Raw genomic sequence first — 19,985 nt, 5'->3', positions numbered from 1 at the left:
GAAAACAGGAACAAAAACACTGGCTTTTGCTTAAGTCATAGCAAAGGACGAAGGCAGAAAACATCTATTTATTCATTTATGACACAGAATGCTTTAGGTTGGCAGGTCACAGCATTGAAACATTCTGAAACCCGTATTCAATTCCAACCGTTGCTCTGAAATCGCTCTAGCACTAGCATTATCACTTCCGGGGAAAACAGGTCCCTTACAGCCACTCACAATAAGCCATGATCCGAAATGGCACATTGACATGAAACACCTTAACGAGCAGTCGCAACTCAATACCCCGGAGATTGCCTCCTTCTCCGTAATGCATGAGATATCAATAAAGTTGTGACTCGTTCACAGACGCATTCACTAACAAGAAAGACAACACATGCACACACACATACATACACACACACACACACATATATAATCTCAAAAATGTTCGTTCTCGGTACGAACACTCCGGTCAATTCTGGGAACAAAAAAGCATTTCCACCCTAACCGATGTTTTGTGAGCGATAGGTACCTTTGGATGGATATTGCACCAGACTCCTGCCAACTTCTCAACAAGCTGACGTTTAGGCTTCAGGCTGTGTGGCGATGAAACCAGGGAAATGTTGCTGTAGGACATCGGAAATAAGCTTATTTCGGCCGGCAAGAGCAACCTCTTCACGTCAATCTCATCACGTAAAGCGGCAAGGTAGCTGTTTGTTTAAGTGACGGTATCATCTTCCCACCGGCGATCACGCTCGGCACGTTAAGTAGTTCACCTTTTCGGTTCACTATCTCGTACCCGTATGAAATGTTCCCGCAAAACTAAACGGCAAATGTCAAACATCCTGTGCATGTGTTTTTGCCTTCAGGTTTCTCCCAAAAGGTTTCGTCTGAAAAATTGTAAATTTACGCAAATTATTCCCAACAGACTCTGACGGGCCCTCCGGTGCTATCTGCCCTGGTTATTAGACATTCAGTACGTTACCCTACGCTTGATGCAGAGCGAGCCGTGTGCTCGTACGTCATGAAATAACAATCACGATAAGAGCCACGATCAGTCTCAGGCTTCCCGCCAGGGGTAGATGCACAACGGTGAGTTGATGCTTCCCCCAAGAGTTTTCGTTTCGTAGTGCCCCGAAACGCGGCAAAACGTGAGACATGTTACAGAAAAGAGATGTACTAGAAGCGAATATTTTGATTTGATTTTAAAGATGATAACGAGTACGAGCTTATTGCTTCGAGCCGTGCCGCACTGGCACGGGCAATAGGTGCAGAAGAGCCTTCCAAGGAAGCAGCACAGTTTCGCGTGCGGGGCAAATGAGGATTTCTACCGCGCCGAGAAGCTTCTACCCAGCAAGGGATGCGTTGAGCGTTTTGGATTCTTTTTTTTTTGTTCGCCTAGACGTCATGATATATGAAGCTTAAAATTGAATTTTAAATTGCATTTATGCTACCCTTAGAGCGAGATTACGTCGCATCACTCTTAATGTGTTAGCGTTATAATTGCGGTTTGGGCCTCGCCGGTTTGTGAGGCACGTGTCGTAGAGAAGTGCACATCATGGAGGGCGTTTTTTTTTTGTTGGCACAGCGGCACGTCTTCACCCAACAGCTCAGTGCCATGTTTTGTCCAATCTCAGAGCCAGCATCTCATAGCGTGCAAGATGCCACGGTAGAGCACACCGGCAAGTCACGTGCTAGCTTCCAAGTACGCCAAGCAAACTGAACGCCCTCAGCCTATGGTGCGGATGTGCTTCCTTCATGCGTACTTCCTAGCGCGTGTATGTACTTCACGTTACATACATCATCAAATACCAAAACATCACCTCTGTAATGGCCCTCTAGCCTCACTGACGATGGAGGGAAATAAATATCAAACACCCAGCAACCATATTCACTTGACACCGAAGCCTCCTAGGTTCCGCACTAGGCAGTTCCCCGACACAGATGACGTCGACGTGGCGCGTGACGTTCCCTCGAAATGGCAATGACTTTGACGGTGATCTTGATGGTCTGTGAAAGCGTGGAAAGCGTTAAGAATATTTTCTTCCCAGCACCAGCACGTTGCTCCAGCTCTGTCAAAAAAGCTCACCCCCGGGAGCATCGCCGCTGGGCCCTTGAAATCCGGCTGCGTGGTTGTAGAGCGGTGCAAGATGGAACCAATGTTATCACCCGGGCACGCGAATACCATCGAACCATCCTCCGACTTGCGCACCCTGTTCCTCTACACTCCAAACAACTTCGGGGGTTCGGCGACAGCAAGGAGCAGTTTGAAGTTGTTCTCTGTCCCACTCGCTCCCGTTCCTCTCTCTCGTACCATCTGTCACAAGCGATGAAGACATCGCGCGGTCCTGGGGCAAGTGCGATGAACAGTGAAATGTAATTCGTCCATCAAAGCTTGTGTCCTTGACTTCCGTCACCGAGTAAACTTCACCGTGCGCCAACCGTTGCGGAAGGGCGCGAGAGGGAAAAAGCTGACGAGAGGGAAAATTTGTCTCCACTTTCCGTGCGGAAGATGTTGTCAAATGAACAAAAGTGCCTCGAAATGCCAAGTTGGTTTACATTACATTTCGTATGTTTTTCTTCTTCTTTTTGCTCTCTCTCTCTCTCTCTCTCTCTCTCTCTCTCTCTCTCTCTCTTATTATTCTATCGCTATCATTGCAGACGAATCGGAAAGTTTACATTGCAGAGAGCAAACAAATGCAAACAAGAAGAAAAAAAAAACAACATTCTGCTACCTTCTCCCATAGAAAAAAAAGTATTATGAACGGTATCGGCAATGTTAACTGATGCGCGTTCGATATTATGATTGGATTTTGGAGTATGCTTCACCAGGCGCGTCTGGCAACCTGGAGGCTCGTGAATGGGATGAACTTGTCAAACCAAATGTAAATATTGTGCTGATGCCAGTTGCGGAACACAAATCATTGCATTTGATAAAGGTGAAAAAATGGTAGCAGAAAAGGATACACTCCAAACATGAACTTGGAGGATATTGAAGAGACGTTACATTTTAAATTTGGCAAATCTAAAATGATGATACTAAATTGAATGTTTATTTACATGCTTTGCTAAGGAAAGTATAAACGCACGGTCCTATTGTTCGTTGAGCTGTGAAGTTTGTGGATCAAATAAAAGTGAGCAACATTAGATTTTTTGAAAGTACTATTTTCAGTATGATTTACAATACAAAAATTAATTTAAATTTCAAATTAAAAGCATTGATTATTGATTCACTATTTCTGTATTTGTCTGTATTACTAAATTTCTTTGCATCTGTATGACCAGAATATACCAAATAGCTCACAAACTTTCTGTGTTTAATGTCACATATGAATTATACAATTTTGTACATCATAGAATTATTTTTCCAACATTATAATATTTTACGTTACACTTTCAAAAATTGATATTTATTTCATTTTATTCCTCAAACATTTTTGAAAGAAAATGATTAATGGCTTTGATTAGTGTTTACACAAATGATGAAATCCATGATGGCGGAACGTTATTGTCAATTGGATATAACTCGGATGCAAGGTGTATGGATATTAGGAGGTGAAGTGCTTCAGAGCTAATTGACATTTCACGACTTGACATAACAATACTGCGTGCTCCGATATTAAAATCGGGAAGGGCTGGAGGTGGGTATAGAAAATAGTATGCGATTCGACATAACAATACTCAACGATGGTGCCAGGCAAACGCGCTAATAATTCACCTTCTAAATAAACACACCTTGATGAAAACACAAGTCTTTGTAGTTGTATCGTTGATAGACTGTTGCGTCCTTTTGCTGCATCTGTTGACCCGAAAGTCATGAATCATTGAAAGCAATATTTCGTGATTTTTGAACTGAACGAATAACAATGGCAAATGTTGTGACATTTATCAATGAATAACTGCTGCAAGCATTTTATTATATTATGCCATCTGAGCAACTACTTTGCAAAAACAAAATATGCAAAAAAAAATCATTCTAGATTTACACATCAAATCATTTCAACGTCGAATGGATCAATTCGAATGGATATAAAATATTACTTTGGAGTTCACTTTCTCGATTGAAATCGAATCGAAAACAGAATAGAATAAAACAGTTTAATACTTTTATCGGAAGTTTCAAAATCCTTTCGAAACCAAATACATCCGTCCGCACAATGCTCAGATCAGTTTTCCCTTTGATGGCGAAATGCTGTTTCTATCAAAACAGTTTCCAGGAATATTTTTCGATTTCCTTCGATCGTTGCAATAAGACAGTTTCATGTAAATATATAACCCGGCGTATAACAATAGACCAGGCTGGTTGGAAACAGTAGGGCTAGGATTCATCTTGATGTCTCCTTTAACATTGGTTGGGTAGTAGAATTATAATTTGTATCATATTTTACCAATTCTTTATATTTACGCACTTTTCAAAACAACAATACGCAGAAAAGTCCCTTTGACACACACAACTTTTATGTTTATGATTGCCTTCTAAACATAACGCTCTCCAATATCTCTCTTTCCAGGAGAGCGCTTCAAGTGACAAAGCACATGGAGTGCCCCAAAGTGTGCCCCGAAGCATGTACCCCTACATTATCTACCAGCACTTACCGATAACGGTCGCGAGGATGACAATTCCCAGCACGATTGCCGTCGCGATCACACGTATCAGATAGATTGTCGTCTCGCTGGCGAGTATATCATCCTCCCCGGTCGGCAGCACGTCCCGCGGATCGACCGTCCCATTGCCGTAGAATTTGGCCGTACCGTTTGCACCGGCGGCGGCGGCCGCACCGTAATTGAGCAAAAAACAGTTGGTACAGTTCCACAGGGCCATCAGCTCGTCCTCCTCGAGCAGGTCGGGCAGGGACAGGGAAAGGCCTGCCGAGGAGGACCCCCGGGCCAGCAGGGATGCGTCGGGCGCGAGCGACGAGCCGTTCGTAATGTCAACGCCATAGTCCGTCGCCACCGTCGCGGTGTAGTTGGACAGCAGCGACTGGGTAAGGTTGTGCACGGTTTCTCCGTGGGCCGTCGGCAGGGTTGCCTCGGACGTGAAGCCATCCAAGGGGGCGGTTGTGGCGGTACCGTACGGCGATGACAAGGCCGTTGAGAGGCCACCGTCCTCGGTCGACCGTGCATCATCGTCGGTCACGGTGGACGACGCTAGCGATGACAGCTGATCGACCACGGTCGTCAGCCGGGTCCGGGAACGGACACTGCTGGTACTGCCAGCGACAGTGCTGGTACTGGCGAACGTGGTGCGGGCTGCTGAGCTGCTGGAATGGAAGGCCGCTGGGGAGGAAACCGTTGGCGGTGAGGCGGTGAAGGAGGTAATGGTGGACGGTTCGGCTGGGCGGAAAGCGGAAATACTAGTGCCCGGCGTCACCCTGGACGACGCGTCCCGTGCGGTAGACCATGGCCAGGCGGTCCAGGCGTGTGATTCTATGGTCGGGCGTGTACCGTCCGTCAGGGCCATAGTTTGTCATACGTTTCGGCTGCTCGCTGACCTACATACATACGCTGCCTGCCTGCTGCCGAATCGGTTTCACTGTTTTACAAAACTAATTACTACGCTAGCACTAATCCGCAAGCACATGTACACACGTTGCTGTAAATTCTTCTTCCGGGCAACCTTTCTGTTTTCCTGCGCGGACTGACCGTGATCACACTAACACTTGGTGCCAAAGCATCGATCACTTTGAAACAGCTATCAATTGCTAACAATACACAAAATACACATACACACATACACAATTCGAATCATCAACACTGCTTCCAGCTGCTTCGGTCACCGTTTCTTAATCCCAGCAATCCATGCCCCAGCATGGTGACGGTGCCCGGTACCGATCGTTCACCACTCTGCACCTTCTTTCCCACGCACACACTCACTCATGCTCTGGCGCACACGCACGCACACACGCACACACTATGATGTCATTTTCAGTGCCTTTCGGCGGAACCGATTGTCCGTAACGGAACGGTGGAATGCTCCTCCGTTCGATCGATCATTACTCGTGGGGCTGTCGGGTGGGTTCATAATGGCGTCGGTACTACAGTTGCACCCGCATTGTTGCACCCGCCGGAGCGTGTAATCGTCTTGCCGCAGGGGTGAACGTAAAAGCCGGCCGAGCCCGGTGCCGTAGCCACGTTAACAGTGTCCCAGCTGGTCGATGAGATGAGCTGCGGCGATCATTGTGGGCAATTTGGGTGGTTTCCGCCTATCGCCGACCACACAATTGACGCCCTAAGGTAGGCACGGTGAACACAATAGCCCTGGAGAGAAGGTGAAAAACAAGAACGAAAGCTGCCGATTAGCTGCCGATGGATTTTGTGGTGTTTGGAGGTGTGTTCGATGGAATAAAATTAAGTATGTAATTAAAGAAAAACATCAGTAACGCGGCTTGCTGTGGCCTGCAGTTATTTAAGTTTGCGTGTATTCCAACAGATGGCGCAGTTTGTTAAAGCTAAGTGACTTTTTGGTAGAAATGATTTACCTTTGAATTCTTTCAATTTTAATATCTGAATGCATGGCAATAGTATTAAAAAATGGAATAAATAATGGATTTTTATGACCATGCGTTATCGATTAATTAAAAATTAAAGACTATTGACCAATAGCTAATAGAGGGATTTCCAGGAGTTCTCATAGCTGTGGGACACTTTATTGACTCTTTATAAAGTGAAATGAACTTAATGTAACGGGAATTGGACTCCTTGTAGAAAAGCATCCTTGTTGGACAAATCCAATAGGAATTTCAAAGAAACCTGTCCAAAAAGGGTGCCATAGACTCCAATTTCCATCATATGTAGTTCACTTCCCGTAAGAAAGAGTTGAGTTGTCCCACAACTATGAGAACCCCTGGAAAATCCTGAAATGAGGTAAATCAACCTAAAAGACTCTAAGTACCTAAAAAGATCCATCGTCTGCGCCATTTTAGCATCATACCTAAAGTCATTATTATTAAACAAAAGGTTCAATTTTTTAAGAAATATTTTAATAATTGTGAAAAATTTATTAAATATTATAATTATAACACAAACTGAGTGTGTCGCACAGAAAGCGCCTTACAGTATACTATTTGCATCACAAAATTCAATTATCATATATCAATGAACATACTATAAGACCGTTGAAGTACATTGCCTGTTTGCGTCTGCAAAAAATCTTTGTTTATTGTGTTTTAAAGGTTTATCTAGTATAGTTCCATCGCATTTTTTAAAATAAACATTACTTTTGCGACCAATATTCAAACGTGCAAGCAAAACTATTACATGCTTCCGTAAATAACGAAACTTTTTCATTAGTTTTGAATCATTTCAATGGTCGTTCAGCCGGATAAAATGTTCCCACGACCCACAAACATTGTGTGTTCCGCAGCACTGGCACGCAATAATTTCAATCCATCGTCGCAAAAAAACATTGGTGCAACCGCTAAAACCGTTCAACCGTGGCGGAATGTGTTCAGGTGGGTTGGTTACGGCTGTGCAGGAATCCGTTCCAGCTGCACTCACGCGATATGCGGTGCAAAAACAAATAACACACAACTCAAAACCCACACCCCAATAGCTAATTCAATAAAAGCTGCCACATTTTTGGGCCCAGTCATGCATTTCAGCAGCTAGGAATATTCCCGTATTTCGCACCGAAAAATGGTTGTTGACATCAAATAATCAATCGGCTAGCGAACGCACCGGCAAAGTGGTGCCAGTTCCGATACCACCCGTCCCGATTCAGATGCCGAGTTGTTGCAAGTGAGCATCCGGTGAAAGTGGTGAAAATAGTAGTGGGGTTTTGCCACTCCACGCGTGTGCGCGAATTCAAATATGCGTGAACCAATATGTCCAAAAATTCATTATTGGAATGAAGTTTGAATTACCTACCACATCAAACGGAAGCAAAACAGCGCATGAAATATTAACAATACAATACTTCAAACTCCCTTTGCTACCGGACACGTAAATAAATTAACGATGGAATCGATGAGTAACAGGTATCGATAATAAAATCGTCAACAAAGCCACCGCTCGTGGCACAGCCAAACACCATCGAACGCAACTATTTGCCTAGACTCGCTTTCGCAATCACGAAGTGCCCCGAAACATCCAAATCGGAAATCGGACCAACTCGATTTAGATAATGTCAACACATGGTGCTGTTTATTCTTGTCAAACCAAGTTACGCGCATAACAGGACGCGTTCCGGTGCGTCACGTGTCGTGGCGGAGGAACATCGAAAGCAGGCGAGAAAATCGCTGCTCGGGTTCAAATAGTTACCCGAACGACTTACCGTCACGAGGGAGAACAAAACCCCATGCGGAGATGGTTCCTGGGGATGGTTCATTAGCTCAATCGATTTGATTATGCTAATGGAAGGAAATCAACCGATAGCTCTAGGATTGGACCGGAATGGCATTCGGGTCCCAGAACGCTGCCACAATGACCGTCTTGTGAGGGGTTGGGTAAAGGAAATCATTTTTCTCCTTTTTTTTATTTTATTTTGCGTGATTACATCTACCATTGCGTTTCGGGTGGTCGTTCTGTTTGTGGTTCACATTTGTTGGGTGAGCCTTTTTTTCGGTGCGTTAACTGAACTACCAAACGAAGTCGTGTGGGTCAACCAGAAATCTCAGCTGTGGGAAAAGAATTTAGGATGATTTATTTCGGAAACGGCAGAACCTTCTTGATTGGAAGGAAAGGCTTCGGAACGTATTGTGACCGATTGGATTAGCAAGTGACGAGGTGACGTGATAAAGTTAACCTGGTTAAAGCAAGAGTAATGGAAAACGAGGAAAGCTGTACAGATTGTACGGTAACTGAATAGAATAATGTTATGATTATTACATTCGTTATTTATATGATAAAATATGTTATGAAATTTATCAACAACAGCCTTGCTAAGGCCATAATACAAGTCATTCAATTTGCTTGCGATTAGTATAGAAATATTGTGGTGTAATCACTTACATCGATGCTTGCATGTAGTCAAAAAACTTTCGTAGCAGATCTGTACAATATCTGTACATATAATGACAACAATAAATGTGCAAATTCCTTAAAATGTACCATTAATTCTTAAAAATTGTCATTTCAACGCTACGCACTTAGCGACCATAACGCCTAACAGTATGCAATGTTGTAGCATCAAAGTAAGTCAAGTTAGAATTTACTTTCGTGCTACAAAGAAACTATCGTTCGCTATAATCGTTGTTTGTGTATACGTTGTTTTGAGACATATTTTTGTAGAAACCTTAGTTCCACGTCATGCCAAACAACCAAACACCGAAAAAACATACTGAAATATTAAATTAACGCTAAAAAAATAAACATATATTTCGTGAAGCTAAAAGGCAACAGATAAGAAAAATAAAAAGCCTACATCGATACGATATAGAAAATTAAATCAATTAACCACTTTGTTTTTGCATCGTTTCAACAGTTTGCTCAACAGACTCCATCATCAAGAGAAAAAAACAACAAAAAATATATAGAAAAAAAGAACCCGACTCTCAGCAAAACCTTGCCACCGCCGTTGCTACTGCTGCTCGTGTGGATGGTATCACACCAACACACGGCTGCACGCAACACGCGGAAGCTGACGTGATGAATTTATTATGATTTTTCCGACAAACTTATCCCTCGCGTCGGAGCATCGGAGCGCCGGAGCATTCGCAGACGTTCGCAGCGGTTCGTTCGTGCTCGTGCGTCCTGTTGACGTTCATGATCTCGAGACAACGGCTCATAAGGAAAAAAAGAAAGATAGCAAAACCCAAGTGTCACTGTCCGAAAATGCAAAACAACTTTCCTCGCTTCATTTCCGATAATGCTTCAGGGTGAAACAGAGACTAGCTGAAAAAAGGCACACCACGCTGTTTGGCGGAAGGAATACATATTTCACAGCAGCCAGACCAAAAGCTCCATGCATACAATAGGGCCTCACAGCTGAGCCAGTACAACACTGACGAAATGTTCAGTTTAATTAAATTCTAAAGCACCCTCATGCTGTGAGCAAAGCTCCACTACGGACGGTTCGAAGGACCAAAAAAAAATGCTTCCATTTCATAGGCCGCCTGAAGCAATCAGGAACGCAGGGAGTATAGAGCGGTTTTATGAGCCTTTTTTTTTGGGGGGGGGGGATATGATACACAACCTCTGCCAATTTTCCGAACCCAATCAGACACACCGGTGTTTCGCCAAAAAGGCGTGGAAGGGCTCAATGCAGCTGAGTAACGTTAATCTATCCTTCCTGCTGTTGCCTAAAACGAAATTCCGCCACTAGCTAGCAGGGGATAATAAAAAGTACACGCAGTGCTTCTATTGCAGCAGTTCACCTAAAGACTGGGCAATTCTCGCCCTGCCGCGGGAGCAGAATAGTAGTCGCACACATTACATTTCCATCAAAAATTTGCTTCACAAAAAAGGCTTCATTGTGTAATCGGAATAGCTGGTGCATGCTATCATTGATAGAGGCATTTGTGTTGAGCTTTTTGCTTCTGTCTGTCTCTAAAATTTTGATTCTGACGTTTGATTATGCTCAGTTTTTTTTTCCTGAAATTTCGCTCTTTTTTGCATGCGGCATGATGAATGACAGGAAATTCTACATTTCACGTAGTGGGAAGTGGAACCGAACCTTTTTCGGGTGACAAATTTATGCAACAGCAACATATCGAATGATTGGATGATCGAATAACCAGACCAGTCATATTCAATCAAGGATTTGTTAGTTTTTTACATGTTTCAGTTGATTTTTTCAAATGACTGTTTCTCTGCTATAAATTGATTGTGGTAAAAAAAAATTATGATTCTAATTGAATACAAGTTGCTCCAATTGAAGCACTTGCCACATTGTAAAGTAATGAAATTCCAACAATAAAACACAAATAATTTTTTTGCAAGCTGTAGAAAATCCAATTCGTTTGTAGAAAGCACTACATTTCCAATCAAAAATTAATATCCGAAATTTGCAGAATGTTTTATTATTAATCCAGCCCCTGACTATTTTCATTTTTCTTCTTTTTTTCTTGTTTGGCGACTCAGCGAATCAATACTCGCAGACATTAATTACCGAAAAAAATTGCGCATTCAATTTAATTGCCAAGAAATTTTATAGCAGTGAGTACTGTTAACAGGCAGACAGGGGATAATAATTCCAATTTCGTAACCCATTGCTTTGCTTTTTTTATCATGGAGGTTTTCTGAAAAATCCTTCGCAAAATTGTGTTACAAGTAAAAATTCATTTTCTCTTTCTCTCTGTTTATTCCCGGTCGCAGGCTCGCTTCAGCTTATCTCAATCAGATCCGAATGGTTTCATTTGCTTAATCAAACGTGAAAAAGCCACATATTTCACGAGTGGGCTTAAATTTGATTCCTAGTAATCATCATTTGAAGTGCAATCGTTTTGCAGATTGGAGTTTTTTTTATTTTTAATTTAAACTGCGCCTAGAGTAAGTCATTTCCGGTTTCATTTAATACTTTTTCAAATCAAATACATTAAGGTAGGATAGAGCTGAGATCATGCAATAAAGATAAATTATACTTAAAATTATAATTATTATGAACAATAATAACAATAGCAAATACAGCGTTGAAAATTTTAAAAATAATTTTTACAAGTCTTACAATTCACACATTGGAGCTGAAAACATCCAATATTTGCGATCATTTGCACCGCATCCACACCCAACCAAAGGATGTAATATGTGTTCTATTTCAGAGGATGCAAAACCGTGCAGTCAATACTCGCTTTTCCACAGCAAAGCTTCTGCTTGCCACAGCAGGTCAAATAAGCGCCCAGCTCTTTAATGAGTTTCCTGTGTTTGCTTTTAATTTGAATCTATTTGAATTTGATCATCGTCTTTAGCCGGGTTTTGCAAACGGCTACGCTACGCTTTCAACATGTCGGCGAGAGAAGACCGCAACGGACTGGTCTCTACCAGAGTGACCAGCAATCGATCGATCGGAGCTGGCAGCTATCTCTGCCGACCGTTTGCTGATAAAACGGTAAAAGCGAACTTAAACGTTACATCCGTCTCCGTCGCCGCTATCGATTGAATTCCGAAAAAACTCAACCCATTCCGATTGTTCCCCACTGTGGCGCCGGACGTTACTGGAGCGTTGCATCGGGCCAACCCCCATCGTGGAATAATATTTGCATCCGTAATGAACACATTTCGGAATGGATAAGTTAACGCGGATAGCTGCACACTGGCGCATGGGTTAGAAAGTGGACCGATTGCATCTCGAAGCGGATGTGAAGAATCTTACAGCTACAATGGCAGCTGTCTCTGTAATGTACCGTTTAAATGTAACATGTGCGATGCAACGGCAACATAAATTTAAATGTGTTTGATTGCTGTTGCGACGGGCGTAACGTTACACGAACATTAACGAATCCTTCCTTTTTGAAGAACTATTGTATACCTGCATACTACAAATGTAATGTATTAATATTGTATACAGTCTCTCATAAAGGAATCAGAATAAAGGATCACTAAATTAGGTAAGTGCTTAGTTGTGAGGAGAGCGTCTTCAGTTCATGTAGTGATAACCTTCTTTTCGCTCACCTCAACTTAAGACTTGACCCAGAGAGGTAATTTCAGTTTTAAGGCCCAGAAAAATGACACAAAATGTCAAAGTGTTAAGCATGATGCTGGATTTTGGGTTCATACAATGAATATTTCTAATATGAATTCAAACAAGAAAACACATACTTATGAATTAGAAAGGAACTAAACCATAGGATATGGATAAAACAACTTGACTAATTTAGACTGCATGAAATGAACTGCTCGAACTACACGAATGAACTTTGTAATGAATTATGTAATGAACTATGGGACAAACGTATACACAGTTGCAAACAGACCGGCGATTAAGGTGCACTCTTCTTATAAAATTTATACTAAGCTAATATATTTCACACATGGTTTGACTTTTTGACCAAAAAAGCATTCACAATGTGGGCCTTGTGAGACGGTACGTTGTCATGATGCAAGATCCATTAGCTGTTCTTCCACAAATCTGGCTGATTTTTATGTACTTTCTCTCTGAAACATTCAATCTGCAAACTACAACTCCTAAAACTTCTTATTTACTGTAGAACCAAACGAAACAAATTCCTGCAATTTTCTGGACGTTTCTTGTCAATTAAAGACGTTGGTAGACGACCAGAGTCGAAGAAATCTACGACGACGTTAACAATCTCTGCTCGAATGCTTTATACCTCTATTTGGAACGAAAAAAGCTTTTAGTAGTATTTTCAATTATGCAGATCACAAAAACATGATATTTCATCGTAAAAATTGCTAAGAACTACCGATAATATCAAACGACTCAAAAACTAACATACTAAATGTATTAAAGTTGTGTTCACATGCTTTTGCAGATAAACATGAAAACTAAATGTAAAATTCACTTTTTAATTTATTATTTTCCGGTGCTTTTGTTAAAGAAGGCACAAAGTTGCTAGATGCTATTGTGCAGTGAATACATCAGCTTTGTGCAATACAGGGTTTCCCACGATTTATTGGTTGGTTCCCATCATTTTTTGGTGGGTTCCCATATTTTTTTGGTGCGTTCCCACGATTTTTTGGTCGTTTCCCAGAATTTGTTGGTCCAATTGTATTGATATCCAATCGGAAAATACCAATAAATTATGGGAACGAACCAAAAATCTATGGGATACGACCAAAAAATCGTGGGAACGCACCAAAAAATCATGGGAACTGACCAATAAATCGTGGGAAACCCTGTAAATGTGAACTACATTGAGCATAAATCAAAGCCAATCAATCGATTAAACTAACGCTATATTCCATGTCTAATTTATCTGAACAAATGCTCCAAAACTGTGGAAAAGCTGTCGAGTGAAAAACAGTTCAGGCTTTAATATGAAATGCAGCAAATTTAAAGTTGCACCACGTAAAGCTGCACTCCTCTCTAAAGCAACCCAAAGAAAATAAAAAAATTAAACCATAAATAGTCGCTAATAAAGCGCAGCTACAGCAACCATCCCACTCTACTAGCAGCGGGATATTATCGCTTACTAGTACACTTGTTGCTAACGGCACTCTGGGACATCTGTTTCTGAGCGGCTCTATCCTTTGCAGACAATCCTTTCCAGCACGCACTGCACCAGGCGCACTATCGAGAAACAATTGCCCTGGGTCGCAAGCATCGTTCGATTGGCGTCGTTTCCTGCTCCGTGCTCGAGAGCCTCACCTATCCACGCACAAAAGCGTTTGCTAATTCGTGCACCGATGCTGACCGGTCGAATCCAGCGGTTGGATCTCACATCCCAAGCGTATAAAATTGTGCAAAAATAGAAGCGCCTGCGAGAAGTGCCCACGAGTTGAAATCGTACCAGGACAGTATGTAGGAAGGCTTGCAATCGATGCGATTGGTTTGCAGGAGATCGCGACGCTTACATTGTGGAGCTAGCGAATGCATTTCATGGCAAATGGAGCTAATTGGCTGTGTTGTTGGTTCACTGGGCAGGTTGTTCAGGATGGTTGTTTGCAAAGTTTCTAGTTATTGCTTTGCATGCTCATAATGAAGCGGAGGGTTATTAGAAGAGTAAATAAGTTCTTCATTTCCGCTGCTTGTCTGCTAAGTCAGTAATTGCATTTGATAATAAAATACAAAAACTTCCTCCAAAAACTCCTACATCCTGGACGGTTATTAATCTAATTTATACAACCTGCTTCACTCTAACTCCCGATCGTTTCGTTACATTATTATTTGCACCCCTTCCATGCAATCGTCCGATCAGGATTAGCCTAGCCGTATCCACTTCTAATATGATTTTATTTACCTACTAGATTAGCCAAAGTTCAATGTCAAGCGCGTGAATTCACTTATCGCTGCCTCGGTTCACCGGTACCGGATTAGAGCTCGCTTTTGTGCACGGCAAAGCGCGCGATAGAGCCATGAATTTGTGCAACTGATGTTCTTCGGTGAAAAGTTTGTAAAACATTGCCCCGCTTCATGGTGGCATCGCGTAATGGCAACGAACGGATTAGACATACATACAGCGTCACGCAAGCTCACGAGAGCTCAACCACACACACCGTCATTGATGTTACATTTTATGTTTATGGTAGCTCGGTGGCTAAGTCGAAAGTGTTTTTTTTTCCTGTACCACCAAAGGCATGGCGGTGATTGGAACAGTGAAGTTTATTGATTCGCTTTATGGAAATTGGTCCGGACTTTCGAACCGATTTGACGGCATTAGCAGCTTTATGAAAATATATGGACGTTTGGATTATCCAGTATCGTTGGAAAGTGTTTTGTTTAAACATTTTATGGATATGGTTTGTTGAGTTTCAAACCTGAACGAGTAGCGCAAGTGCTTTTCAACGATTTTTATTGAAGTTCCTCACAGATAAGTATGAATTGATTCCCATTGACTCCCATGATACCCATTTGGATTATTCTATTTTTCTTATAGAAACTAAAATTAATGTACAAAGCTCATACCATAAGCAGTCAATGGTATAATTAATATTTGTTCTTGTTTCATCGTTTCCAATGATTGATTTTAATATTTTAAGGGATTATTGTACCAAGATTTTTATCATAAAGGTAATTTACTATTGTTTTTTTTTAACTTTATTGCAAGTTTCAGATTTAACGAAAAGGTTTCAGAAAAAAATTGTTGAAATATTTTTAGTTTTACTAATGAACAATGTTTTATAACTGTTCTTCCAACATTTTTTATTATATTTTAAAATTAATTGATCGTTTCCAATACGTTTTTTAAATATCTCACGATTAATTGATTGTTTTGCTATTTTTATTATTTAATTTTGTTTCACAATGTCGTGACGATTACAAAACAAAAAACACTTCCTTACTTTCAAACGTTATCCTGCACGTTTTGCATGGTATTTTTTTTTTAATCTTTTTATGATTAGCCAGTAAGCGACCGTAACATTTCGTTTGGTTGAACAATTATGCAAAAAGATGTTTTTTTATTCTGATTCTGTTCTTGAAAAGCAGTAGCAGTAGCAGTAGCAGTACTGCATTTGTTTTATTTTTTTAATATTTCTTTATTTAAGTTTAAGGGACTAACGTCATAATGAAATAAACATAAATAACGCTACTCTAACCTACCTAATTTTTTTACAAATTACATTTAGAAAATTGAATAAGCATTCAGATTAAAATAAAATATTTTTGCAGCTAGGCCTTATATATTTGTTTTAATATATATATTGCATTATGCAATATAGAATATGTTGTACAAAATCATCTATGTAATTGTTCATATTACTTCACATGGAAAAGTAACTTTAGGATTATCTTTTACCAAAAAGAAAGGAAAAACTCTCCTACAAACAGATAAGAATCACGAGCAAAATCATCCCTACCCTCAAAGCGCTACGATTACGCTGACCCAAAACTATCTTGAAAGCGTACCTCTTTGTTTTCTCCTCTTTCCTGGCTGCCCCGTCCTGCCTACACCACGCGCAGCTCAATGTGTAGCAAATGAAAACATACAATGCACTCGTAAAATAACCTCTCACAGTGTGGTAGTGGATTTTCGAGCCAGCTCAAACCCAACCCCATACAACCCGGGGCCGCAGCTCCACAACTCCCCTCCGTGCCCGCATCACACGCAGACAAAAGAATAAAATAATCATATCCTTTTCTGTCGGGCAGGCAGCCGAAACATCCCACAGCCGTCAAAAGCGGATTAGCTAGCTAGCGGTGCGACGGATGGCGTGCGAATGGCAGCGGTGCCAGTAAAATATTTCGCAACATCAGCCGCCTCCTCCCCCCCCCCCCATTGTCAGCGTCCGGAAATTATTTGTTCTACGCTTTGCTTCTAGCAAGTTTGCACTCCCGTCTTGTCCGACACCATTTTGGAAAGCAACATCTCATCAGTGCATAGTTTCTCTGGCTGGCGAGGTTGCGCACCGTCAAGGGACCGTACTAAATCTGTAATCTTTGCCTATCATTTAAAGCTTCGAAGCGCTTGGAGGTTCCGGTTTTATTTGCGTTTTGGCGCGCCGAGCAATGGCAATCCGGTGGCTCCATCCGGCATGCTAGGATGATGGATCACGCGCCGAACTTAAAATAACACACCACGGTTTCGGGCTTTGGTGGAGCCGCCCAGTGCTTCTGCAGATTACGGAATGCAAATGTAATCCGCACAATTTCGCGCCGGAACCAAAAACCCGGGAGCAGGCGTTGGCCTCACAAAGCTAACAAAGGTTGCTAGGGGGGGAGGGGGGGGGGCATAGGGCATAGAGAAAACAAACGTTTATTGCACACCTTTGTGGCGTTTGCTCTTCCTTTACAGACAACTTCACAGTTGCATACGAAATGAAATAGCCTGCGAAAGGTCTTTCTCTATCTCTCTCTCGTGACGGCACGGAAGGTAATTCGAGGATTACGACTATTTGCCGTGAGCATCACCCTTTCCTATTGTCCTTGGACGCTGCAAGTAGGTATGTGTGTATGTAAGTGTGTGTGTTTTTTTTAGCTCCAAGCAAAACGATAGAAACAAAGTTATCGCACTCGGTCATAAAGCAATGTGTAAGGTAGTATCGGCGGAATGAAAGGGTAACGCTTGCAAAAAAAGGACACTCAAGGCACAAAAAGGCCACACAAAAAAACGACCCAGCCAGGGACATTAGATCTGACAGTGCGCTTTGAGCTGTTGTTCGCGAGACGCTAGTTTCGCCTTCAACAGTCGTTTGTGGTTCGTCACGCTGACCCTGACCATGGTCCGGATTGGTTTGAATCGTTATGTTTTTTTCTTTCTCCTTTTTCTTTGATATTTTGTATCTTTCGCTTGGTGGTAGAGCTGGGAAGCTTGGGTCGAAAGTGAAAAATAATATAAAGCTCAACGACTACAGACCCGCGACCGTGAGCTGCTTTTGAAATGGATGAGATGAACTTGGTTGCTCTCGTTTCCGTTTTTTTTTCACCCGCCACATCAAATGGAAATAAAATATTCCTAAATGCGCTGATACTGACCCCGTGATGCCGCTCAAACGAGCAACATTTTATAGTGCGCTACACCGCGCCAAAACGCTCTAAAACATAAAACCGACCCGCTTGGGATGGAAGGTCTTTTTGTGCAATTTATTGTAAGATTCATGGTTGCCACTGCAATGGTTTTTCTCCTATTCTCTTCGCAGGAAAAAAAAGCATACAGTGAACCTCAAACTGCTACATTACGTCAGCTTTTCTAGGCATACCGTCCCCATGTATAGAGTACGACCACATGAAACAATGCAACGTATTGCCTGTCTACAGTTGCACACTTGCACGCTCGTTTGCTGGTACGCTGTCATAAAAATGGTAGCCCGAACGATGCTCACCAATCGTCCAATAAACTAAATGACCTGCACATATTTTGTGGTTGTATGTAAATTCTCAACCCCCCCCCCCCCCCCCAACACATTTGTTGTTTGTTTTTCCCCTTGCCCGTGCGTGAAATAAATTGCTGCTTCGATATGTACGAAAGACAAACAGACCGGCGATATGTTTAATGCGAAAACAAATTCCAGCATGGTTCTCCCACCAGCCCTGGAGACAGAGTTGGACCTTTTTTTGTTCAACTTATTTTCTTTCATACATCACGCAGCGAACCGAATCAGGCACATGTCATTCCGAAGCCCACGTTACGCCTTGCGCGCGTTCCGAATCCGTGACGTTTTATCTACACGCATACGCACGAAATGTACACAATGGTGCATAAATAAATGCAAGCTGTTGGCATTGTTTTTGTTTTTTTTTTTACTTTTTTTGTGCTAAAGACCGGGCATATATTGTGGGCCTTGGTCTGTTGGGACCTGTTGAACATTTGTAAGGATGGATGTAGCTATAAAGATATTGGTTGTTGTTGTTGTGACATCATGGTTTATGAGAATCGTAAACATGGAAATTTAAATTGAAATTCAAACGAACATGTGTATATTCTTTTCAATAGACCAAAATGAATTACAAGTTGTGACAATGAAAGAAAATGTAATGCGTTTTTCAAGTATGTTTTATAAGATCTTAAATATAAGCCCAAGCTAATGCATTCTACGAAGAACTATGAAAGCACAATCATAAGAAAATAATATTTCTCAAATACTTTCTTTTAAGTTGAAAAGATTAAAAACATTTAAACATATTTTTTTAGCCATATGTTATAGAAAACACAAACGTTAGCCTTTCTTTGCTAAAAAATGACATCCATGAAGAGGATGAAAGTTGTTTTGTCAGGTAAAATAGATTAGACGTTGATTAGATAAACGCCTAATGGTATGCAATTTACAATTCGATGCGTTTTTCCCCAAGGATGAAAAATGTTAAAATTAATATATTTTATCGCATAGAGTAATTTTGCGCAAACAAGTCTCGGGTAGTGCTTTTGTTTTCCGTTTCGATACAATCGTCGCGTGCTGGAAAGGGGGTGGGAAACAAAATAATGATAATGACATATTTTGCACATAATCTGTTGAGTAAAGCAACGGTTTGCCGAATGGGTTAAAATTATTTTCTTTTATTGTAAGTTTTTGCCATTATTTCATAATGAGCATTTTATAAAAATCATAGGACTGTCAAAGGGTTAACATGAACAACCAGCATGTTTTCAAATCGGTTGATAACTAACAAATGTAAGAATTAACAATCTCTAGGCCATGTGAGAGAAATGTTATAGTATTAATTTAGGAGCCTAAATCCTTCCCCTACCTCCAAACTACATCAAACTACTACAGCAATTATCCGCAGGACGCGATACTCGATGTACGCTAATTCTTAGTGCGCGATTGCTCATAATTTGACAGCTTCTAATGCATTTGGAAATATTTTTAGTTCTTTATATATCTCATGCTTTTTGAATTTCTCTTATGTTTAAAAAGCTTATTACATCGATTTTTTATCTTTTGCATATGTTTATCTATATAAATATTTAATTCAAAATGCTGTTTCGATAATTTTAGACCCTCGAACCGGCAGTATACACTTTTTTTCTGTAAGAATCTGCTATACGCGAAAACTTGAGATACACTATTGA

General features: G+C 41.3%; 1 protein-coding gene across 5 annotated transcripts in view; it reads right to left on the bottom strand.

Moving 5' to 3' along the window:
- Positions 1-19,985, bottom strand: part of LOC121599843 (5-hydroxytryptamine receptor-like) — a 95,197-nt gene that overhangs the window by 38,788 nt on the left and 36,424 nt on the right. For all 5 annotated transcript variants that reach the window (XM_041927933.1, XM_041927935.1, XM_041927932.1 and 2 more), the window contains exon 4: positions 4,579-6,240. In XM_041927933.1, the coding sequence (XP_041783867.1) occupies positions 4,579-5,443 (865 nt within the window). In that variant the 5' untranslated portion in view covers positions 5,444-6,240. The remainder of the gene's footprint in view (positions 1-4,578; positions 6,241-19,985) is intronic.

This window comes from Anopheles merus, chromosome 3L, assembly GCF_017562075.2.
Source record: "Anopheles merus strain MAF chromosome 3L, AmerM5.1, whole genome shotgun sequence".
Classification (NCBI taxonomy): Eukaryota; Metazoa; Arthropoda; class Insecta; order Diptera; family Culicidae; genus Anopheles; species Anopheles merus.
Note: the sequence above shows the minus strand (reverse complement) of the source record. Positions and strands in the feature narration are given on the sequence as shown.